Here is a 26599-nt window from a genome sequence, read left to right as displayed (position 1 = left end):
AAGTACCAGTGTTGGAAGTTCTCAACGGGTGTTGTGGACATTGTGCCTGATGCTGGTGTTTGGGTACAGTGCTCACAAAACCCTGGCGTTGCTGCATTGTCCTTGCGTGACATTGTAGTGTGTCCCCTCATAGGGCTCCATGGTGGGTGGGGTCAGTGGGTACTGAAATTTTTCTTTTTTCCTATGGATGATCCTTCAAAAAATATAAATAAAGTAGTGAAAAAACAGTCAATAGGTAAGCGACCACGTCTTGAAGACTCTGAGCAGCAATCTTCAACATCTGTAACACACGTACCTCATTTTCTTATATTACATTCTCTATCAGAAAAACCTTTAGGGCAATTGTCCCCCTTTTTTATTCAGAAGGGACTAGAGGATCTTGCTAGCTCTCCAAATTCAGTAAAGAAGCTTCGATCTGGAGACATATTAGTTGACACATCCACAACCCACCACAGTGAACTCCTCTTGAATTCAACAGTAATTGGGGATATACCTGTTGAGGTTACCCCTCATGCTACCTTGAATTCATCACGAGGAGTTATTGTTGAGAGGGATTTGAAGAATGTCCCCAACTCGGAGATTCTCGCTGGTCTCCCCACTCAAGGAGTTTCTGCAGTGAGGCGCATCTCCACTCGCAAAGATGGAGTTACACTGCCAACAAATACCCTCGTTTTGACATTTACCTCAACACGTGCACCTGCCACCATCAAGACAGGTTATCTCATTTGCAGGGTACGGCCATACATTCCAAACCCTCTCCGATGTTTCCAATTAGAGATTCGGCCACTCAAAGACATCATGTCATGGTTCCCTGACATGTGCTCGTTGTGGGGGCAAGGACCATGATGCCTATGAATGTGACATGGACCCACATTGCATCAACTGCAATGGTTCTCACCCTTCCAACTTTCGTTCTTGTCCAAAATGGTTGGAGGAAAAAGAGGTGCAGCGTTTGAAAACGACTCATAACATTAGTTATCCTGAGGATCCGAAATTGCTGCCCACCACTCCATCTCGGACATATGCTGCTGCACTTCATTCCACAACTACAGTGGGAGTGCAGACAGATCTCTCTGTGCCTCCAAGAGAATAGTTTTCAAAACAAATGAAAAGCCTTTTGACCTCCATGGTTAAAAAGGTTGATGAATCGACTTCCACACCCATCTCTGTTCCTCCCATATATTCCAACAAACCTCAAGATCTACATCCTTCAGTTTCAAATACAGGCATTTCTCTGATACAGTGGAGCGCCATTGAGCTGCGGACCAGTGAACCGCGAAATCGCTTAAGCCGCTGTAGCAAGTCTTGTGAGCGAGGATTATTGCGGCTCACCGCTAATTTAAGAACGTGTAAAAACACGGCTTACGAATTTAATCCTGGCTTTATAACTTCAGGGAAATACTTAAAAAGGATTTGCTTTAATTTGGGAAATAAATAAAATATATTACAATAGAAATCGACCGTTAATCTACCTTATCTGCTCTCTGTCAGCTTTATGGATCTGCAATTGTTACCGAATCACACCTCTCCATACATTAAAGTTAATCAGCGGTAAATCCGTGAAAAAAGTGATCAATAATTAAAGAATTATATTTAATCACAGACCACTTAAGCCGAGGTTAAGCAGGTTGATCCCCCCCAAATACTGCGGCTTAACGGCGCTGCACTGTACATCTTTTTCTCCCACCTCAAGAGGCAAAACAATCATTCGTTTGCATCCTCAGTCACTGGAATCCCCTTCCAATAACAAAGACCTGCCTACTTGACCCAGGGCAGGATCCATAGAGGTTGATAGACCTCCTCTGACTAAGGACAGTAAGGAAAAAAGACATGGTCGAAAACAGAAGGGTTCTCCAGCCACCTCGCCTACCCGTTATTAAAAATGGTCACCTTGATACAATGGAACTGTTGAGGTTTACGTTCTAATCTGGATGATATCAAAACACTGATTGCTTCCTACCATCCTGTATGTCTTTCCTTACAAGAAATATTTCTAAAACCTGCTGATACAGTCACCATTTGGCAGTATTCTCTGTACAGAAATGACAGGCTGTGTGATGGACGAGTACATGGAGGGGTGGCACTATTGGTTGATCAGCATGTGCCCACCTTGTCTTTGTCACTCAACACACCCTTGGAGGCCGTAGCCATCCATGTTTCCTTGGGTCATACCATCACTGTTTGTTCTCTCTACCTATCACCTGGAGAGACATAAGATCAATCAGACCTTGATGCTCTCATTGAACAGTTACCGTCTCCCTTTCTACTCCTGGGGGACTTTGGACATCATCCACTCTAGGGAAGTGCTGTTATTGATGGGAGGGGTCACTCTGTAGAGCGTATGCTCTCTGATCACAATCTTTCTCTTTTCAATACTTGTCCTTCCACTTATTTTCGTGCACCTAGTCAGTCCTTTACCTCTATTGATCTCTCAGTTTGCTCCCCTTCATTATTCTGCCATTTTTCATGAAGGGTTGACAGTAATCCACTAGGCAGTGATCATTTTCCTATACTTTTGAGAGAGAATGGCCGTGGTCAATGCCACCCTACCTGTGTACCCCGGTGGAAGCTGGATCAGGCACATTGGTCCACTTTCACTGCTCTCGCAGAACTTGATCCTGCAATCGTGAATCAGCCATCAATAGACGACTGTGTGGCAGCGGTAACTGGCTGTATTATACAATCAGCTGCTCAGTGTATTCCTAAAACCTCGACACGTTTTCCATGATATCATCGTCCGTGGTGGAATCCTGCTTGCCACTTAGCACGGAAGGCTCAAAAATGGGCCTGGGATACTTTTCGAAGATATCCCACACTTTCAAACCACGTCGCATGCGAATGGGCTGTATGTCTATGACTTTCACATCTCGTGTCAGTCATTGAACATGAGATATATTGAGCAGCAACTACAAACTGCCCTCAATTGTGTACTGAAGTGGACTAAGGTGAACGGCTTTAATTTCTCTCTCTCTAAAACCGTTTGCATGCACTTTTGCTGCCAACGGGGTATTCACCCTGATCCTGAACTTCATATCTATGAAGTTTTGCTGCCAGTTCTTGGGGCTTATCTTTGACCTTACGCTGACCTTTATACCACACTTAAAGCAGCTTCGGGTCAAATGCACAAGAGCACTGAACATCCTCCGTGTCCTCTCTACTACCAGTTGGGGAGCAGATCAATGTTCTATGTTAAAGATATATCGTGCTTTTATTCGATCAAAACTGACTATGGATCAATGGTCTATGGCTCTGCCAGACCCTCGGCCTTAAAGATGCTGGACCCCATTCATCACCATGGACTTTGACTCTGCACTGGGGCTTTCCGTACCTCTCCAGTTCAAAGTTTATATGTTGAATCTCATGAACCTTCTCTGCACCTTCGCCGTTTGCAACTATCTTTACAATATTCTTCAAAACTTCATTCCTTAACAAAGCATCCCACCTGGGGATGTGTTTTTTTTCCTCGGTGGGCCATACTTTTTCAGAACAGACAATCTGCCATTGCTATTTTGGCCTTCGCATCCAGGCGCAATTGGATGAATTGCATCTGTCCTTGGATAACATAGCAGATTCCACTGGTCAGCCCATCCCACCATGGATTATTACAGCCCCCAAATGTGACCTTCCTTTCAGTCATCTGAAAAAGGTAGATACTCCAGATTGGAAGTACTGTCATTTATTTAATGAACATCTTTCAAACGATCATTCCATTCTCATTTATTCAGATGGTTCCAAATCAGGTAATTCAGTGGGCTCTGCTATGGTTTGCTGCAGTTCAGTGGTTGTGCGCAGAATCCCCTCAACAGCTTCTGTGTTCACTGGTGAACTGTGCGCCATATCTCTTGCCCTGGATCATATTGAAGCTGAGTAGTACTCCAATTGCACTATTTATACTGACTCGTTTAGTTCTATACTGGTCCTGGAATCGCTACACGTTTGGTCACACCCTGTTCTCACTGATATTCAAAACCGACTGGCCCATTTCTTATTAACTGCCACTTCTATCCAGTTTTTCTGGATACCAGGCCATGTTGGTATTCGCGGGAACGAGCTTGCAGACACGGCAGCTAAATCTGTCTGCTCCGGCACTATCACCACTGTGCCTATTCCGTACGTGGACTATGGTCTTGTATTCAAGGCTCGGCTCCGTGCCAGTTGGCAGTCCACTTGGAGTGAGCAATGCAACAACAAGCTTTTTCAAATAAATCCCTGTATTGGGCTTTGGCCATCTAGCTTCCTTAAGGTTCAGAAGGAGGAAGTTGTTCTAACTAGACTACGCATTGGTCACAGTTTTTTAACTCGTCGTTTTCTTTTACCTGGAACTGATGCACCAGTGTGTAGTTTGTGTAACACTCAAGTCACTATCAGCTACATTTTAATTTCTTGCCATTGTTACAATTCTCAACGACGGCAATATTTTGAACATGTTTTTTCCCAGGGTACATCTGTAACATTGGACAGTGTTATTGGTGATGGTGACACTGTCCACCTTGATATAAGTTTTTAGTTTTTTAATGGCCATTAATCCTTTTAATCTCATTTAAGTGTTGCGTATTTATTCATTACACCTTTTTAATTGTGGTTCCCTTTTTACAGTTTCATTCTCTCTAGTTCAATTTGACTTTGGAAAATGGCCAGAACATTAAATAACTCGACACCAGGACTGGAAAGACCAACTTCAGGTGACTAACGCTGCTGTTTGAACTACTCGTTAGTTGTCCTGGCAAGTTATTATTACACTTTTGCTGCAAGTCATTTAACACTTTTACTACTTTACCTTTTAGTACTGGCCATAATGACGCATAACCCGGAACCAGGACTGGAAAGACCAACTTCAGGTAATTGGCGGTGGTTCTTGAACTTACCTGTTAGTCTTCCTGGTGGGTTATGATCATTACCATTTTGCTAGAGTAAGTACTTTACAACTTCTTTTACTCTGCTTTCTCTCTTAACATTGTAGACTAGGTGTCAACATTGGTTTTACGCCATTTTCTGTTTGAATTGCTGGTTTTTTTTTACCTTCATTTACTTTTACAAATTTTACTCCATTTACTTTACTTTTACCTTTTTACCGGACATTTGGCACAAATAGCCTAGCTGCTTTGTGCCATAAAACTCTAAATCAATCAACATGTGTTGTGGACATTATATCTGATCCTGGTGTTTGGGTATAGTGCTCACAAAACCCTTGCATTGCTGCAGTGTCCTTGTTTGACATTGTAGTGCATCCCCTCATGGGACTCCATGATGGGTGGGGTCAGAGGGCACAGAAATTTCCCTCTCTTTATTATGGATACTCCTATTAAAAATTTAATGAAATAGTGAAAAAACCAGTTTATAGGTAAACGACCACATTTTGAAGATTCTGAGCAGCAATTCTCATCATCTGTACCACATGTTGTATCTCATTTTCTTATATTGCATTTACTCTCAGACAAACCTTTAGGGCAAATGTCTCCCTTTCTCAGAAGGTACAAAAGGGACTTGCTGGCTCTCCAAAGTCAGTAAAGAAGCTTCAATCTGGTGACATATTGGTGGAAACATCCACATCTCAACACAGTGAACTCCTCTTGCATTCAAAGGCAATTGGGGATACACCTCATGCTACTTTGAATTCATCACGAGGATTTATTGTTGAGAGGGATTTGAAGAACATCCCAGAGTTGGAGATTCTTGCTGGTTTCTCCACCCAAGACGTTTCTGCAGTAAGGCACATATCCACTTGCAAAGATGAAATTATGGCACCGACCAATATCTTCATTCTCACATTTATGTCACCACGTTCACCTGCCACCATCAAGGCAGGTTATCTTAATTGCAGAGTACGGCCATACATTCCAAACCCTCTCTGTTTCCAGTGTCAATGGTTTGGTCACTCAAAGACGTATCGTGGTTGCTTGACGTGTGCTCATTGCATTGGCAAGGACCTCCTCTCGCCCACCCAGTTTGGGTTTCAATGGAAGTGCTCCATCATGGACCATCTGATTCGACTTGAAATGTCAATCAGAGAAGCCTTTCTCAAAAGACATCTTGTATGAATATTCTTTGACATTGAGAAGGCTTATGATACAACATGAAGATATGGCATTTTGCAAGACCTCCATATATATGGGTTACATGGCCATTTGCCTGTTTTTATTAATTTTTTATGGACAGGAGATTCTGAGTTTGTGTGGGTTCAACACTTTCCCATTCTTTTCTACAGGAACTTGGAGTCCCTCAGAGCTGCATTCTGAGCATTACACATTTCTGTATTAAAAAAAAATGAATGCCATCACTGAACAACTCCCTCTCACTGTTGCAAACGACTCTTTGTCAACGACTTTCACTTCTCATGTCAGTTGTCAAACATGAGGTACATTGAGTGACAGTTACAGACTGCCCTCTCCCACTTGGGATTGTTTTCTCCTTCCTTGATGGGCCATGCTTTTTCAGACCAGACAGTCTGCCGTTGCTCCTTTTGGCCTTCGTATCCAGGCACAGTTGGATGAATTGGGTCTGTCCTTGGATAACATTGCTGTATCCACTGGTCAGCCCATCCCACCATGTTTTCTTATAGTCTCCAGTTTTGACCTATCCTTAAGTAATTTGAGAAAAGTAGACACTCCTGATTGGAAATACTGTCTGCTGTTTGCTGAACATCTTTCAAATCATCCTTCCATTCCTATATATAGAGATGGTTCAAAATCAGGTGACTGTGGGCTCTGCCAGGGTTTGTTGTGGTTTGGTGGGTGCATGCAGAATCCCCTCTACAGCTACTATGTTCACTGCTGAACTGTATGCCGTTTCTCTTGCCCTGGATCACATAGAAGCTAAGCAGTACTCAAACTGCATGACTTATGGTGATTTGCTTAGTTCTCTACTGGCCCTGGAATCGCTTCACGTTGGTTCAAGCCCTGTTTTCGCTGATATTCAAATCTGACTGGCCCATTTCTCTTTAACATCTACTTCTATTCAGTTTTTCTGGATACCGGGCCACGTTGGTATTCACAGGAACGAGCTTGCCAACACTGCATCTAAGTATCTGCTCTGGCACTATCACTGCTGTGCCTGTCCCATACATGAACTCTGGTCCTGTATTCAAGGCTTGGCTCCGTGCCAGCTGGCAGTCGACTTAGAGTGAACAAGGCAAAAAACAAGTTTTTCCAAATAAAACCCTATATTGGACTTTGGCCATCTTGCTTCCATAAGAATCGGAAAGAGGAAGTTGTTTTAACTAGACTACGCATTGGTCAGTTTTTTAATTCATTGTTTTCTTTTATCTGGAACTGATGCACCACGGTGTAGTTTTTGTAACACTCAGATCACAATAAGCCACATTTTAACTTCTTGTCATCATTACAATTCACAACGACAGCACCATTTTGAGCATGTTCTGTCCCTAGGTTTGTCCATAACGTTAGACAATGTTACTGGTGATGGTGACACTCTCCACGTTGATTATGATTTTAGTTTTTTAAAGGTCATTAATCTTTTTAATGCCATTTAAGTTGTTTTATTTATACATTACATCTTAATGTGGCTCCGTTTTAAAAATCACAGTTCATCTAGTTCGATTTGAAATTAAAAAATGGCCGTAACGTTAAATAACTCGAAACCAGGATTGGAAAGGCCAACCTCGGGTGACTAATGCTGCTGTTTGAAGTACCTGTTAGTCATCCTGGTGAGATATTATGATTTTGCTACACGTCTTTTAAAACCTTTTTATTACTTTCCTTTTTGAAAATGGCCATACCATCAAATAACTCGGAACAAAGGACTGGGAAGGCCAACTTCGGGTAACTGATGGTGGTTTTTGTACTTGCGTGTTAGTCTTCCTGGCAAGTTATGATTATTACAGACATGTTACAGAAAGTCCTTTACAACTTGAATTACTGTGGTTTTTCTCTTGATGTTGTAGACTACATGTAAACATTGGTTTTATGCTATTTGTGTTGTTTTTTTTAAACTTTCTTTTGTTTTACCTTAATTTCCTTTTATGAACTTTACTGAATTTATTTTTAACTTTTTAATGTATGTTTGGTGCAGATAGCCTAGCTGCTTTGTTCCGTAAAACACTAAATCAACCAATTCATCAATATTTATGCTTTAATATAAAATATTAGAACTTTCTCATACCAAACATTTGATATGCATAAGTTTAAAAATCTGAAAAAATGTATTGATAATAAAGAATTATTTATGTATTTAACTTAATATAAAGCAAGTTGTTTTTTTTATCTAATATACTTTTTTTCCTATTGTTTGTAAAATCTTTGCGAATAGCACTTTGTTGTGGAGAGAAAATATGATGAAGAATTGGGAAAAACTTTGAGATTTGTTTGGGACAGAGATAGAATTGTAGAGGTAATGCAGTTTTTAATTATAAATGTTAATGTCAAAAGTCATTAAAGTTTCATTTACTGATTATTATTGTTTAATGTATTCAGGCAATGTATGTAAATTTGTTTGGTACAACTTGATGTTGACCAAAAGTATTGTTAGTAAAAACATTATTTCATAAATTGATGGTGTTAATTGAGACAGGGGTGTCACTTCTGTACACCAATCCCCACGTGTCACCTCTTGGAAACCCAAAAGATATATGCCAGTCCAGCGGTTCACCAATTACAGGCACTTGCATATAAATACACTGTCTTTTGTCAAATAATGGTTTAGATAGATAGATGGATCCAAATTTATGCTGCCTTTTTTCATTTCAATTGAAAATGTAATTGGTAGTAATTAAATTTAATACTGAGTAAGGTGTAAATACATACACATGCATATGAAACAAATAAACTGTAAGAGCTTCATAGATTAAAATCTGAATATTGCATTGATATAGTATATTGATCATGTTGGGAAAAAGATTGGCAGTTTTGTCAGCTGTTGTTAATTTTGGATTTGTGATCATATTTTTATTCATCACTGTAACAGTAAAATGTTTTCACTCTTTGTGGATTTCTGGTAAACTGGGATGTATGAGTTCTGTGGTTCATTGGGAAGTTTTTGTGCAACATGCATACCCATCACTGAAAGCTTTAGACTAAATGAACAGAAATTTGGATATGCATAACAGTAAGGTAATAACAGTAACATTCAACATAAGGACCAAATGTTAATATTCTTTTATACTAGTATTGATACCTTGTTATGCAAATGATATCAAATGATTATTAAAATGTTCTCGTGGGATCTGTTTAGTTATAGTTAGTGCAGTTTTTAGTTTAAGACTTTCTGAAGTGTTATTTTTTACTTCATTTTAACCATTTCTTAATATTATTTTTGGATAATTATAGTTACTTCTTATTAACACCAGCATGCTGAGCTGTTAATTTATTATTATCAACAAAAATAACTCCTACATTACATTTTGATTAATTAAAAGCAAATCAGCCAGCACATATAATTGCATGAAAAACTTGCTTGATTCTATGTATAGAAGGCCTAGAGAATTAACTTATATTAGAGTCAGCAAAGTTTAAGGTTTTAAACTAAGTATTTTAAACTTTTATACTTGTATACTTTCATATAAGAAATATTCTTGCAAATTGCACAGACTTCCTTAGGTATTAAAACAGTGTTCATGTGCTTCTGCATGCTTTTTGAAATACATATAATATTTAGACTTTCCCAGCTAAATTAATCTTTCTGTTCTTATTTGACTTGAGTGCCACAAAAGCACATTTATGAAATAAACACAGCATGATTGCATAGCAATTTAATTTCATTTTTGATAATGTTTATTGGATAAATAATTGTATATTATTATTTAATGAAATACCAAGTGTAAGAGAAGCATGGCCTACCCAATAATTGTTTCCAATGTTTGTCTTGGGATTTCCCTTCAGTTTAGGTGTTTTGTACAATATTTTCATGCTCGAGAGAATCATCATGCAAAGCATCTAACTATGATGCAAGATGTGAATGCCGTGTGCAAAACTATTTTTAAAGCTAAAAATGTTAATGAATTTTAAGTTCAAACATTTTTTAAATGGAAACATTCATACAACATGATGTACTGTAATGCATGTCAGTTTATTCAGAATATGTGATGATCATTAATATCCACTAGGAAGTAAAAAACACTCAAAGAATGCAGATAAAGGAGGTATATTGCAGAGATTAATTTCAAGCATGAACACCAAAGGAAAAAAATAATTGAACAAATAAATAAAACATTTATCACTGAAGCTTCTCCATTTTGAATAATGACTGTACTGCTGCTCAGATGAAAAAGAGGTTCCAAAAATTCCTTAACATAGTACAAGAACAGAGTGAATTGTACCATTCTTTTAAATCAAAGTTATGTATATCATTGACTATTCCAAATAGCAGAAAGGGAGAAAAAATTATGCTACCACAGTGGTGCACAAACTTTTTGAGTCAGGGGCCACAAACAGACTACTTGTAACAGTTGGGGGCAACAAAAAAGTGAAGATTAAAATCGTCCCACAGTTGTTTCACACAAGATGGGCATCACATTTAAGAACACACAAGTAACGATTACATCAAAGAGTTTGCACATTCTTCTAAGAAATGTTATGATACGTCAATTGTCACAAAGTCAGTGCGATGGATGTGCTGCATGTCATCTACGAGCTTAGAAATGTCCTGCTTGATGTTTGACGTTGAAAGATGCAAGACTGCTTCCAGATTATCATCAGTCAGCTTTGTTCAGTTTCATGTGCAAGGAAGCCTGTTCACAGCAGTATGTGCTGCCAAACATGTGCGTTCTCTTTCAGGCAACGTTTTGTAGAAGTCAAGCAAACTGTTTTCTCTGTAAATAGCACGCAGTTCATCAGATGCCTGGAGATTAGTATGTTCGAGCTGATATTCTGCTGACAAATCCACTGATACACTGAATGGATCAGCAAAAAGTTTCATCAACAATCTGCATTGGTCAAAGTCATGAAACCGTAAGTTGAAGAATTGAATCAAGATATCAGCTTCTCAACATAAACTTGTGTGTCAATGTCCTGATTCTTCTGTAGCTGTGACTGAAAAGTTGGAAAGTGCACGAAGTTGCCTGATGCTGCTTGCTGTTGGAACAACTGCAACTTTGTCCTGAAAGCTGAGACGTGATTTGCAATCTGACAGACAAGCTGATTTTTGCCTTGCAACTCCAAATTCAGATCATTCAAGTGTTGTGTCATGTCAACCAGAAAGGTTAAATAGCATGCCATGCTGGGTCAGTCATGGAAATCACTTCTGTGTCCTTGTTCTTGCTTCTGAGGAATTCTATCACCTCATCAATCAACTCCCAGAATCTTCTGAGCATCTTCCCTCAACTCAGCCCGTGTACTTTACAGTGATACACAAGGTCACCCTAGTCTGAATCAATTTCTTCAAGAAGACTTCGAAACTGATGGTGATTGAGCCCTTGTTATTTGATTAAATTAATGGTTTTCGTCACTAATGCCATAAATGCCTGAAAACCAAGTTCTTTACTGCACAGGTTCTGTTGGTGAATATAACAGTGCAACTTCAACTGTCTGTTCTGCTTTCCTCAATGCTTTATCAACAGTGCTACCAGCCTGCTACTTTCTCCAGTCATGGCTGGTGCTCCATCAGTTGTCACATTTACCAGTTTCGTGAAATCCAATGAAACACAACTACACAGTCGTACTATCTCCTCGAATAGAGCAGACCCAGTTGTCTGACCCTTCATGGAACCCATGCCGAATAGCTCCTCTGTGATATCAAACGATGACGACGCCATGAACAAAAACTAGTAGCTGTGCTGTTGAACTGATGTCAGTCGACTCATCTGTTGCCAAAGAGAAGTAGACAAAGTTAGCTGCTTTATTTGTAAGCTGCCTTGTCACGTCTGCTGAGAGGTGTGAAATTCTTCGTTGAACTGTCATACGATTCAAAGCCACCATCTGTAGCTTGCGAACTGCTTCCGAACTTTTCCGATGCAGTAATCATACATTGCTTGACAAAATCACATCAGTGAACGGTTGGCCAGATTTCACTATCATCAACAAAATATCATAACTGACCTCACATACTGCACTTTAAATCTGCTGACTGCTTTGAGAAAACGTTCTGCTGGTGATTCAGTGACCGCCGCAGAGATTCAGTTCAAGCTGTTTGTTCATCACCAACAATGTTGTGGAAATCTTTATGCTTCAACTCATAATGACGCTTTATATTGGATACCTTCGCCACTGCTACTGTCGAATGACACAGCAGACAAATCACATTCTTCTGTTGTTGAACAAAACAGTATTGGGTCATTCGATGTCAAATCATCCAGATTTTGGAAACTTTTCCAGGTGACCCCCTCAGAATGCCTTGAAAAAATTCGCATTTACTCATCTACACATATAATGAAAAATTGCCAAAGATTAGATCAATATCTCTAATAGTTTCTGATTAACAATCCTGTAAAATATAATTTTTTTTTTTTTTTTTTTGGCAAATGCATTTGCTACGCTGACTGAATTCATCTCACAGAATTCAAAGATGGTCTCAAACCAAGTTTATCTCTCTTAGGATTTTCATAGTGAGCCATAGTTTTTTATTTAAACAAAATTTCAATTCAGGTGTGTTACTGTGTGCAAATATATCCATACAGTTTTGAAAAATACTTGTCAGAATTTTATGAATCCCACTGAAATATTCTAACCAGTCTTTTACAATATTAAATAATGAAGTTGTGAGAAACAAGAAAGAATTAATTCATTTCTGAACAAGTTTATTGACATAACTAGTTAGATCACATGGCAATGCAAATATATTGTGTATGCATTAGTTATACAGATATGGCTGAATTTCAGATCCATAATATAATAAATACAAAGATAAATCAGACACACAGCACAGTGCTACAACAGGGGATAACTGAGAAAGATTATTGTCACACCAAACTGCAATAATCATGACAATGAAATGTTTCAAAAACTGCTTTGGTGATAAATTAGCCTTAACAACGTCAAATAAATATTGCATTTTCCAGACAGCTTGAATAAATTACTGAAATATGAGTTTGATTATGTTGAGATCACTTTTACTTGGAATATGGTGGCGAGCACTACTGCCTTGCACTGTAGGTGTACTTATCCGACAAAGAATATGTTGGAAAGAAATCCAGCTTTCATCTTTAGGTGACCTTGCAGGCCATGAGAACAGTTCGTTTTTTGATTTCTATGTAAATGACACCAACACATTGGAATGTTCATCTGATCTATCTTTTATGTTTCCCACTTACCGTTTATGATCGTATATGCATGCCACATATTTCCCTGGATGATAATTGTCATTGCTATCATTAGACCCTATTTGAGCTGCTGCAGTATCACTTTCACTGCTACTACCAACAGTTACAACTGTGTACACATCATCTTTTTGCCTTCTCATATACAATTTGTTGGTAGAGTGGGGAATAAAGTTATGTGACTTAATACCTGCCACAGTTTTGCATTTTTCATACCACTCAAGCAGACCAAACTTTACATTATTCTGCAGGACTGATTACTGAGGTACAAGAACTGAATGCCCTGAGTGTGGTCCTTTGACCAATGGTACATATCAGAGACACTTAAAATTTGATAATTTATTATTTTTCACAACCTTGATTTTTTTGAAGATCATGTTCAGAGATGTAAGAATATATGTTAAGGCTGATTAGAATATTTCAATGGGATTCATAAATTATTTGAAAGTTGTATGGATATATTTGCATACAGTAACACACCTGAATTGAAGTTTTTTTGGTTTTTTTTCAAGTAAGCAACATATGGTCCAAGGATATTTTAAAAAAATTATAACTCAAAAAGTAGGTTGAACACCATCCTGATTTTTTTTGTGGATCATATTCAGAGATGTAAGAATGTATGGTAAAACTCTGAAAAGGCTGAATAACTGGTGACATGGTCAAACTGGCCTGAAGTAGGGCTATTTTTAGCTAAATCATAAAAAAGTTGCATGCAGCTAAATTTTTTTTACAGGAGATCTAACAGACTTTAAAATATGACAATTCCTGATTTATCAACTGATATGTTTTAGGAAATTACAAAACAAAATTCAGCTTTGTATTGTATTAAGTCATAGAGCTATGGCTTATTACATAAACCAATGTTTTTTATGATTTTGGGTTTTCAGGTGATTTTACTGCCTCACTATGCAAATCCTGTGAAAGATGAACTTGGTTTGGGACCATTTTTGAATTCTGTGAGATTAATTCAGTCAGTGTAGGAAATGTCATCCTTCTACCACCATTATTTACTCTTGCAGCTTTAAGCAGCCAAAGTTGCCCGAAAATGAATTTGCCATAAATAAAAAAATATTAACTAAATTTTATAGGGCTGTACATCAGAAACTATTAGAGATATTGATCTAATCTTTGGCAATTTTTCATTATATAGGTAAATGAGCACATGTGAATTTTTTCAAATGCATTCTGTGGGGGTCACCTGCATCCCCCTGGATGATTTGGCATGGAATGACCCTATTGTGCAGTCCAATCATCATGAAACTGCTGGTTTTTGTCATCAACTTTTCTTTTACAATTAGCTACCATTTTTGTTACGAAATATCAAAATAAGGCTCGTAAGTAAATCTCGAAGAACAATTGAAATGCGTGAGATTTCATAATTACGGCAATATTACATCATTGCGCCAATGATTAAATGCCTATGCATTAACTAGATTTGCTTATTAAATTTTCTTTATTGTTTGACACAAATATGGAACCATCCAGTATCTAATCTAATGCATATTCTTCTACAGCACTTAATCTTCGCGCAGGCTTGAACTCTCAGTGTATGGTTTTCCTGTTGGACATCGCAGGCCACTTGGCAACTCGTCATGGGCTTGACTTTGTGCACCACTGTGCTTCCAGTTTGTACAGCTATCTGTGTCAACCCCTTAATTATTTATCGTTGAACAGTAATACTGTACTACTAGATTTTGTACATGCATTTGCACTTGTTAAGAATTACTCAGTGTGTTATTTTAATAGATGATATTAATTAAAATGAGTATTGCACAGCTATGAGAATTGATCATATCCAAATAGTGCCACTGTCAAACAACCAGTTAAGCACAATACAATATGTGGTCCATTATGTGAAATTGTCACCCAAGTTGTTTCACACCATTCCAAATGGTATATTAAACAGGGAATAAAACTGCCCACTCTAAATTATTCCATCTTAATATTATAAGTTACTTGTTATAAAAGATGTAGTGTAATTATGTGATATAAGTTTCTGTTAATACATTTGCATTTTTTCAGATGTAAAGAATGCATATTATTGAATTAGCTATTGTGATATTTTAAAAAGAGATCAGGTTCATAAAGAGAACAGTGTGGGTTGGGCACAGCCTACTTGTTAATGTGCTTGGGCTTTGAATTCCAGGGTTCATGGTTCAAGTCCCATTGGCAAAATAAATGTGCTTTATACTTTTGACCTTTGACAGTAATGTTTGAATGATATTTAGACAAGGATAAATCAAAAATTAATAGTTGTGCTACCTTATCTCTAATTTATCAGTTGAAAATTAGGTATGGCTATGCCCAGATAGCCCATTGTGTAGCTTTGCATGCAATTTCTGATACAAATAAACAAACAAGAACAACAGTGAGTCTCAAATAGCTTTTCAGTTAACCAGATTAGAAGTGTTTACATGTAATAAGTAATAACATGGGTGTTGAAGTTGTAAGCCAGTATCTATAAATCATAAGAATAAATAAAATCAGCTTTGACAGTCATTTTTACAGAATCAAAATAGAAAAAAAACTTGGTTATTATGTCATTAAGATTTTTATTAACTAATAAATTTTAGGTATATTTAAGTATATTATGTAAAAATTGGATGTATAATTTGATTACAAAAAAAGAAATTAAGTGTTCCTTTTTTTCTCAAAGCTAGTTTTGTGTGTGACATGCATATTGTATTTTAGTTTAATGAAGGATCTGAGTATAGACCAAAAAGTGGTCTCAAACCCAAACCCAAGTGTAGAAGTCAATAAAAAAACAGTCCACATGTTCCTGTTATTGTGAAATTGAGTGATAAGTGTTGAGGCATATTAAAAGCAATATTTGTTTGCAGTAATGGAATGAATGTGAAGGAAGGAAATTAATGCAGCACTCTCTTTTTCTGATAGGAAATCAAGAAATTTGGAGAAAGTGAGTATCTCTCTATATTGTTTATGTACTTACCTGACTAAACATAAGCTTGACACAGAATGCCATAGTATTTTTTCATGTTATTTCTAAATGTTTGTATTGGTTTTCTTTAGTTTTGTTCTTAGGAATAAGTGTTCAGTACATTTCAATCAATATTTAAGCAAAACATGCACAATGTTCTTTTTTTTTTAATAAAAAAAGTTTGTTTGTTTGTTTTTTAAAGACATTGAGCATTTTAGAAAAGGCAGTAACATTCTATTACATATCTTTACATGTACAAGTACTACTTTCTTGTACTTTACAGTTCTACTTGTCATAGGTAATTTAAAAATTGGAAATACATGTTAAACAGATATTACAGCCAGTCCAATATATTCTAAAAGTAACTTCTCCAATCTAAAGTTATGTTAAATACAGTTGAAGGGTTTTCTGGAAGCTATTTGTTATTGGTATAAATTCATTAGTAGTAATTCAGTGTGTACTCTGATTGGGCATGTATTATTTTTTCACCACAGATTTATTTTTCTCCATATACAATAACTGACTGTACCTGTTTGTTATATATTTTCATTGAGTCTTAGTAATTTATCTTGTCCACTGTAACTCCAGCATTATGTGAATGGCTGTTTATATATAAATGTTTTTGTTTCATGAACTGGTACTTAAGTAAAAGTTCTCAGAATTATCTACGCTTTATCAACCGCTAAAAGACCTGAAGTGCCAGTGTTGTTAATTTACATTTAAGACTGATGTAATTAAAAGAAAGTCAAAAACACTATCACCTGATGTAAATTAGGTAATTAATTCATTTTCAGCATTGACAGTAATTTTTTAGTTGCATTTACTTGTATTTTAGTGTTATGTCTGGTTTTAAACTATGAAACTGGGACAGTAGAATTTTAAATAATACGTCAAAAGTTTGCAATATTTCAAAAAATTTCATTAGTAGCATTTTCTATTATGTGTAATTGCAGTGCTTAAAAATATTTCATCCCTCTGTCAAAATGATTTTTAATATGTAGTTAAATTTTTCAAATTTGTATGGCTTGTTAAAATCATCCTTCAGTACTTTCTGTTTAGATAAATATTAATTCTATATTTTAAAACTCCGTTTGATTCAGGTGTTTTATCTTGGCTGAGCCAGTGCTCATAAATAAAGATATATGACCTTCACTCACAAATCACGAAAATAATTTATACAAAAGCACATATTTCTCCTACTTTCAAATTACTGTTTGAGCCTTTACAACTTAATACCCTATTTTATTTTCTCCAATTTTCAAAACTGAGTGATAAAAATACTTGTTTCTGACTTTGGTTAACTTATTTAAGTAGGAGGTTAGTTGCTAAGTTTCATTCGAATGTGACTAAATGTTCATCGGTCCTTATTATGACACAGTACAAGTTGAGTACATTATATTATAATAATTTTGAAGTCTTAACATGGTATAGTCCATATTGTTACAACTGATCATGCTCTAATAACTGTAAATCTTGACATTAGCTTTGCAGCATAGTTCCTATTGAAAAATATTCTATTGTAAGTCTGTCATGTCCAAAGCACATTACTCTTCTTTGCAAGCTTTACAAAGTCCATCCAGTGTTCTAGGATGTCCATTTCCCAGCACCTGTTACAACATTCTGATCACACAGAAGTCTCCAAACAACTTCTAATTTGTCTTTGTAGTAATAGCTTGAATACTGAATACCAGTTTCATTCTCCAGCTGCTTGAGATATGTGATGGTTTAAAGAGAGGTATGACTAAAAACTTGTTGGCCATATTTTCAGAGATCCTTAGTGATTATGTTGCAGGGCAAGTGGACAACTTTTTCCACTAACATTTATTTTTGTGGATTCTAATGTGTTACAAAATGCTTTGCTTTGCTAACCATAGCTTGGTTATAACGTATTGCAGATTTCTTTCTGGGTGGTCCTGGTGCTCCAAGTTGATCCAGATTCCTTTGTTTTCCTATTCTATTAAGTTACAAAGGATATCAATATCTTGGAAATTTTAAATTTGTTACCTAAATGCATCTTTATCATCAGACCATATGAATATTTACAACAGGATTGTTACATAGCATTTTTAAATGCAATAAATTTTTGGAGACATCACACTACATGCAAAGCTCTAAACACTATCAAAATGCAGTTTTAAGGTTTTAAGACATGCTATTCCAACAAGATTATATTGACTGTGGTTGTCATTTGAATGTATGTACAAAGTTTTTACATAATGTACTTAGCCTTATATGTGTGTGTGTGTTTCCTTTTTAATGATAAACTTTATTTTTCATAGTTCATCATGTTAAGAACCTGTATGGACATCGAAGACATTCTCTATCCTCTGCAACTAGTTCAATAGCAGTTGACAACAACCTGCAAGAAGATGCTGCTGGAATATCTGGGGTACTTTCTTCAGATCGTGGTATTTACTTCACATGATTACAATCATTTTAGGTCATGAAGTATGTTTATTGTATTAATTGCAGATGCCACTGTCTTTTGTAGGGAAAAAATCTCTTTTACTAGTATATTAACTATTCAGTGTTACTTGTACTTCTTAGTATAAGAAATAAAAGAATTAAAGAGAAATTGAAATTTAAAAGAAAATATGAAATTTGGCTACTTATGGCAAAATCATTAAATTCGCATTAAGTTACTCAACAATATATTATCTTCAACCATGATTACAACACAACCTTTTAATAATTCAATAATCTGTCTTTCCTTTCCTGGTTTCTAAAGGTACAGGAGGCTGGTTACAAAACAAATAAATCTCCTGGAACTAAATTATAAGTATTGTTAGAGCAGAGTTAGAAAATTAGAGGTTCAAAGAGGCTTATGAACTTATTTCCATTTCTGGAAAAATAATGATTTGTTTCAATGTTTATCTTCTTTACTGTACTATAAGTATATTTTTATATTTTTTTTAAAAAAAAAACGTTCTTACTAACCAGTATTAATCTTGACCTGTTATATAGTTAAATTAGTTGTCCAGTATCTTCCTGAATAAAACACCATGGACTTGAAACTAGATAAAAAGAAAAGAAAATTTAAGAATTTGAAATCTTAATGTGAAACTATAAAAATACTTTAATTGATCAGTGTTTCAACATTTCACCTTCTCTGCTGCTATAAACCTAATATTAATCTTTCATCAATAATTTTGTGAAAAGTAAGTGCCATTACTGTAACAATTGCAACTGAACCTCTATATTTTCACTGAAGATATGAAGGAGTTTTTACAAATTGTAACAGTTTTGTGATGTAACATTTAAAACAGAGCCTAAGACATTTATAATAGTTTTAATATTGTTGTTGCACATTAAAATACTTTCTCATGTGTCTGAAATCTTTCTCTCTAGGCTCAGCTTGTACAGCATCTAACAAAGAGACCCCAGCGATAGTCCAAAGTGTGATAATGGTAAATTATTCTTATTACTATGTTTCTTCGGTAATGTCTTTCATAATGTATGCTGTTGTTTTGTTAAGTAAAATGAGAGAAAATGGATTTTACTGTTGAAGTTTCATATGTATACTCACTATAGCACTATTTCCTGTCCATCAAGCCATCAGAAACGTATTGGCATCATAAGCATATGTCAAATATTTAATTTTTTTTCAGTAAAACAAATGCAGTTTAACATGCTATTTGTTAAAATGGCATTCAGTAGGAGGTGCAGTTACACCAAGTGAACACAACAGCAATGCATCATTTCTCACTCAGACATGTTATGTAAAGTTGAGCAAGAATGGACAGTTACCTGTATTTTATTTAAGTTTATTGCAATTGCTCCTAATAAGTATTCCCCCTTCACTTTTATTTTCTTTAAGTCTGCTGGCTTATGACATAAGTTTTGAGCAGCCTATATAAATAAGTACTTGGGCTTAATCTAAAATAAAAGATTAAAGACCAATACAAAAACGAAAATGTTCTTAACAAATAAATCATCAGTTTTGTTGTTACATAACAGTATTTAAGTAAACATTTTTCACATAAACAAGAGAGGTTTCATATGTTGTGGTGAATAGCCACATCTAGTGTAATCAAACACCATGTAAACACACACAGTATATACCCACTGCTTAATACTGAAAAACAGAATAATGTGAGACTCTTAATTACTTTTATAGTGAGATTTGGATAATGATAACTTGTAATTTTGAAATCTCTATTTTATGGGTTGAAAAACATAGTTCTGTACACATTCTACTATAAAGTTTTAATTTTATGTGTATTTTTTCATTTTCTAATGTAACAATTTTTTTTTCACAGCCTCCAGTTCACTATTTGAAAGAGGGTAGACCTCGAATATTTTCTAATACGGAACGGCGTTTTGGTAATTACCAGAATGATATTTATCATTTGTATGGGAGTGGGAGAGGTAGGGGAAGTTTTTCAAGTCGAGGTCGTGGTCAGCAAAATAGACAAGACAACCGAACCTCTGGAGGGCTTCCTCAACGAGGTAATTACAATGGTCAAGGAGGGCCTCTAAGAACTGAAGGCCGATCTTTCACTTCTCAACAACCTCGTGGCAGACGGTCACCTCGTAGAGACAGGTTTCCAAGATCTCAACAGAATTTTGCATTTCAATCTGAAAAGCAAATTATGGATGACCCTAGAAGTGAAAACCTTGATAACGGAAAGCCTAATCCAGCTGATGGGTCTGAATTAATTAATGGAGTAATAGAACATTAGTACTAGCTATGTTACCCCATTCCTTTTCCCATGATACACAAATTTTTATGTAATTGATGTTATTTCTGTCTATTTTAATTTTTTTTCTTTATTTTGTTTTTGCTCTTTAGTTTAATCATAATTATTCTTTAAGTATTTGTTGGTATATGCAAGTAGATTTGTAATCTGGCTAATTTGTAGAAGTTTTAATATTAATATATTTCATATAATTAAGCACTTTTAAAATACTCTAACAAACTGGTAAAGAAACAAGACCCCAAATATGGTTGCTATAGTAATTGTATCTACAGGAGCTGTTTTTTAATTTGTTTTTCATTGCTATCATCAGAGTCACTCACAATATGCTATAGGGAATACAATGCTTTCACATATACATGTATACATCATTAATTCATAAACTACCTTTTTGGTTGCTTTAATTTGTGAAATGTCATAAATTGGGGATAAAGCTTGTGTTATTACATATGTTAAATACAACCATCATTTACTATCACTGTGTTTATCTATATTTCTTATATTTTGAATTAAACTTATTGGTATTGGATAAGATTTGATCAACAATTTATCTACAAGTTGAAAGCAGATTTTGTTTTAAATACTTATTAATTAATGATTAATGCCATTAAAGTCCATGTTTTGTTATTAAATTTAAAAAAGGCTAAAGCATGGAATTGCAAAGATCTATAATTTAAGGTGTAGCTGTTTGAAAAGCTTTATTGTGTTGGTTAATTTACCAGGCTAGAAACATTGGGATTGCTATACATTTTGAGTGTGTATGTTAACTAAATTTATTTGCAAAGGATTGAATTTACCTGGTTAACTATGCATGCATATCAGTTAGTTATTTAATGAGTTGTCAATAAACTATTACTAACAACTTGTAACTTTTCTGCCAGAAATGTGCACTTAATATATGTTCATCAAATGTTTTTGAAGTTCATTTAAAAAGTTGCAGTATCTTTTTTTTTTCAACAGGTATGTCATGTAAGTGACTGAGCTATGAATTATATGAAGCATTTATGATGTTATAAGATGTATTTCTTTAAATGAATAGCACTTTTCCTATTATATGCAAAACTCCATTCAAATAGTTTCTCATGTATTTTTATTTCCTCCTGCTCATTACATTCCTGTATTCTTCATTCTGAAAATGCATTTTAGGAAATTCTCTTGTGATTTTCATCATTTAAGATTAATTTCATAAGTTGACATTGTTCATCAGAAAATAAAATAGAAAGTTATTCAGAAAAATATTTAAAGTATAATTAACTCATAACCTGAAGAGAAATAGTGTAGTTCTGCTGTTACAAACAGCTGAACCCCAATATTTCATAAGACAAATATATTAAGGTCAGATTTTGTATGTTGGATTATAAGATGACATTATTGCTGTGTTAAAATGCTTTCATGTATGCAAAGAATTATGAAAAGTATTATTTCCCAAGTAGGTATATGATATTTCTGTATTTTGGAATGTTTGTACTTGAAATTATCATTAAGGCAAATAATGGAATAGTCATTTTCTGAAAATGTAATTGAACTTTTGTTTTTTCTATACTTTTTTTTAACACCATTGTAAAGGAGTTCTTTTGTTTGAAGCTAGGAGAACAGTATAAACAAAACTCACTTCTAGGACTAAATGAAATAATTTAAACTGTAATTGTAATTCCACAATTGTAATGCACTTATACTGTTTAGTGAAGGCTAAACAGGTATTACTATGTTCATGGCCAACTAACAGTATTTTTAATGAGTATTTCAGAAAAGTAAACTGACCCTTTATGCAGGAGCTCAGAAAGTGTAGTGTAATTGTAAAGGATGAAACACACATACATCAGCACACTTTTTTGTGCCATGAACCTGAAATGCAACTAAGATACTCAGATCATTTCAGTCGTTGAATTGCATTAAGCTGTTCTGGGCTTTAATGGCATTAGTTTTCAAATTTGTACAGAATTGTCAATTATATCATTTATTTAACACAAGTTATCCAGAGTTTTTTTTTTACTTACTTCTGTTAAGTTACTAAGCAGGTGCCTCATCAATATTGCAGCATTATTTGTTGTTGAGTAATATGGTAGTATCTCTTAAATTTGTTATTTTGTGCAGTATAGGTAGCTATAAGTTATTTATTGTCACTTGAGCAAAAGACTGCTGTGAAGTTAAACAAATCTAAAAATTTCAAGTAAAGAAAATTGTAATATTGCTACAAGAGTTATAATTGACTTAATATGATAATTTTAGTTTATTTTCAGGAGATTTGAACAAGTAAGGTGCTGTAAAATATTTACACAAACTTTAAAAAAGTATATTTTAGAAATTCTAAGATGAAACTTTAATTCCTAATTACATATTCATTCCCAGATTGAAAAATTAAAAAATTTTCTTTATTAATTTTTAAAATAGGATTTTAAATTGGCTTGGTAAAGTGAAACTAAATCTAAACGTATATACAATGTGATTGATGCCCAATGAATCTATGGAAATTGCTAATTCTTGCTCTTGGTTATAGTTATGAGCCTGTTTGTTTTTTTAATGAAAACTTGACACTTTTTAATTAATAATGATTTTAAGGTTAAAGTCTACAGAGTTTCGATAGGAATACAAAAAAATGTATTCAAAATGTCATTTTTTGAAATGCTTTTAACTGATTGTAAACTTTTTTTGGAAATACTTCCTTCTGATCAGTGCTACTGAAATGTCAAGTGAAACCAAGTATTATGGGCAAAACCTTTTGTTTAGTATAATTTATATAAATGTTTGTTTGAAGCAATTATTTCTAAACCAGACTTTATAGAGCTCTCATGTTTAGTGATTGTTATACACCTCAGTACCTATTTATAACATTTGATTTTTCTGCCAGCATTAAATTCTTAAAGGTTATATATGTAGTATACTTAATTTCTTTTATTATTCATTTTTTTTACTTATTTTTGTTGAAGCAAAAGGCATCACAGATCTTGTTATTTTAAGAAAACGTTTGTCACAACCAGGTATCACTCTTGCTAATTGTTATTTGTACGATATGAACATTATCACTATATTGCTAATTTAAGTTCTCAATTAATTTGATAGTTTTATTTATAATTATTTTGTAATTGGTTTATAATACTTGTTCAATCTTTTAATCACGTGTTTCAGTTTTACGTGAATAGAGGCAGTCTACCATTATTTCTAGACAAATGGTAAAGAACACATTACAGGTTCTGCTTCAAATAATTATTATGAAACTCGAATGAGGAAGTACAAAATTTGTACTTCAAAAATTTTTCTTCAAGAGGTATAATAAAAATTATCAGTTAAATCATTTATATTTGTAGTTGTCTAAAGCCTTCAGCTTGCTAACATTTGTCATTTAGTTATAATAACAGTTGTGTGTAATTTTAAAAAATAGTAAATCTGTTATTGTTAAATATGTATTTTTAAAAATGTTGTGTTAAATCTTCATTTCAAAAATATATCCTATTGTTTTTTTAAAATAGCTTATTTTTAACCTGATCTTTCTGTAGAATATTTCCAATGTTTTGTAAAATATTTAGTGATTTAATTAGACTTTGACAATAATAATTTTCATAATCTTTTTTTTTTTTTTGCACAGAGGTGTTACAAGCTTTTTCTAGTTTGATAATCAATCTTGTAATCCAAGAGTTTATTACTACTTTATGATTACAAAAAATAACTAAGTTTAAATTATAAAAATAATTTTCAGAGATTATCTGTTAATAATAATAAGTAATAATTTGAATGATTCCAAATATAAAAAAAATATTAAATATTTGTCTTAGACAAAACAAAAAAACTACTCATCTGAAAACTGTGTGGGGTTGAAAAATTACACTGTGCACTGTTAGAGCATTTCTGCCAGAAAGAATTTTATTCATTATATGCTTTTTATTTTACATTAATTTAGGTAAAATATCAGAAGTAATATATTAGAATATCTTTTTAGTTCTTTTTTTTCATCGTTGTTCTTTGCATAAATCATCATAGAATTATACATTATATTTGGAGATTTTCTGTGCTCACAAGTAAACAAGTTTGAAATTCTCATTAGTAAAATTTATTGTTTATTTCAAAATTAATAGAAAGCTTCAGAATCGTTTAATAATATGCCCCTTTTTTTTTTCTTTTATCCTAAGTAAAAGTCGTGCCTTATTTGGAACTATTATATTTTTTTTTTATACAGAACTTATGTTTCTTATAGCAGTAAATGAACAAAATAGTTTATTAACAGCACATAACTATACAATTGGGTGCCTTTCTTTACCTGAGGGGTAAAATGTAGGTAATGTTTACAGTGTTATATATGTTATTTGTGATTCAAGAAAAGTTAAACCAAACTGCATACATAATACAGTGACTTGTGTTCTCCTTATCATGCTGGTACTTGATAAGGATTTGATTGAAAAATTGTGTAACTTGTATCTTGATTATAATATTATTGTCTTGTAGTAAAGCTGCTATATAATATTGATTTTGATACAAGTTTCTTTTTATTTAGTTTATAATCACTAGTTTTTGTTTTGTTTTTTAATCTTGGATATACTGCTTTTTAAAATGTTGTAGCAATAAGTTGATATACTTAATGTTAGGGGTGCATTTTTTGAAGCAGTTCTGTACTTATACAATGTAAACTTGTAATATATTCCTTATATATTTTTGTATGATAATGTAAGAAAAAAATGTATGATTAGTATGAAAATATATTAATCAGTGTTGCATACATTTAGATTAAAGGTTACATTGTATTAGAAAAATTCTATAGAAGTGTGTAGGCTTAATAATATGAAATTTGTGTTTATTGAAACAGGGACCACAAAGTGGCAAATGCATTGTATAGTATGTACCATCTATTAATAGAATTGTTTGAAAAAGAAGAAAAGCCAAATAATTGTAGGATAATGTGTTACTTTTTCACAGTCTTATCCATTTATTGTATACACATAATAGAGAAAACTTCTAAGATATGAGTGTTTGGTATGTTAAATTTTGTGTGCTTTTTCCTATATATATATGTTGCTGCCAAGTGGTTGAGCAAAGAGGTTATGTTAAGCTAAATATGATTTATATGTATGAATAAATTCCTATTTTGCATCATTATTGAAATATTTTGGTTTTTGTTTTGTTTAGTGTTACAAAATATTTAGGAAAATAAGTTGAAGCAATTTCTTTAGTGATGTCTAGAAACCATAAATATAAAGAATATTTTTAAAGTTGTTTTTTAAACTTGGAGCATTTGAAGGCTACATTCATTGAAACATATTCAACAGACTGTTGCATAACTGAGCCAATTTAGCAAAGAACTTTATGGAAGAAAATATCCATATATGGGATTCTAAAAATTGTATACAGTCACTGAAACCTACTTTTTAAACTTAGTTTGGAGGTAGAGATTATTTGAACTTCCTACAAACATTGGATGTTCATTGAATGGCTTGTGTTTTTTTTTTAAGAAAACCTGACAGACACAGGTTGAAGTCTTATCACTCACCATTTCAATTTATCATGTATAAAAGTACCATTTAAAAATGCATTTTTGATCAAGAACTTGCAAATACTTTTTGACGTGGCTGGCCTATTTTTGGCCTAAAAATTATCAGTTTTGTTAAATATTTGACTTTTATGATTTAATGGGTTACATGGGGATGGCTAGTGTTATGAATCAAAGGATCAGGTATTTGAGACTAAATACCACTAACAAAATTCCAAACTTTCAGCTGTGGTTGTGTAATGAAAATGACATTCAACCCAATTATTCAAATCTAGTCTGACTAA

General features: G+C 34.1%; 1 protein-coding gene across 2 annotated transcripts in view; it reads left to right on the top strand.

Moving 5' to 3' along the window:
- The window catches only part of LOC143229019 (spermatogenesis-associated serine-rich protein 2-like), a 49645-nt gene extending 23715 nt beyond the window's left edge, over nt 1–25930 (top strand). The window contains exons 11-15 of one of the 2 annotated variants that reach the window (XM_076460657.1): nt 8266–8346; nt 16100–16121; nt 18422–18550; nt 19491–19543; nt 20402–25930. In XM_076460657.1, coding sequence (XP_076316772.1) covers nt 8266–8346; nt 16100–16121; nt 18422–18550; nt 19491–19543; nt 20402–20824 — 708 coding nt within the window. In that variant the 3' untranslated portion in view covers nt 20825–25930. Of the gene's footprint in view, nt 1–8265; nt 8347–16099; nt 16122–18421; nt 18551–19490; nt 19550–20401 lie in introns of both variants that reach the window. The other variant, XM_076460656.1, reaches the window with a different exon arrangement.
- Nucleotides 25931–26599: the final 669 nt, after the last annotated feature.

The sequence above is a fragment of the Tachypleus tridentatus genome, chromosome 10 (genome assembly GCF_004210375.1).
Source record: "Tachypleus tridentatus isolate NWPU-2018 chromosome 10, ASM421037v1, whole genome shotgun sequence".
Taxonomy (NCBI): domain Eukaryota; kingdom Metazoa; phylum Arthropoda; class Merostomata; order Xiphosura; family Limulidae; genus Tachypleus; species Tachypleus tridentatus.
The sequence above is the reverse complement of the archived record's forward strand: the minus strand, read 5'-3'. Positions and strand labels throughout refer to the sequence as shown.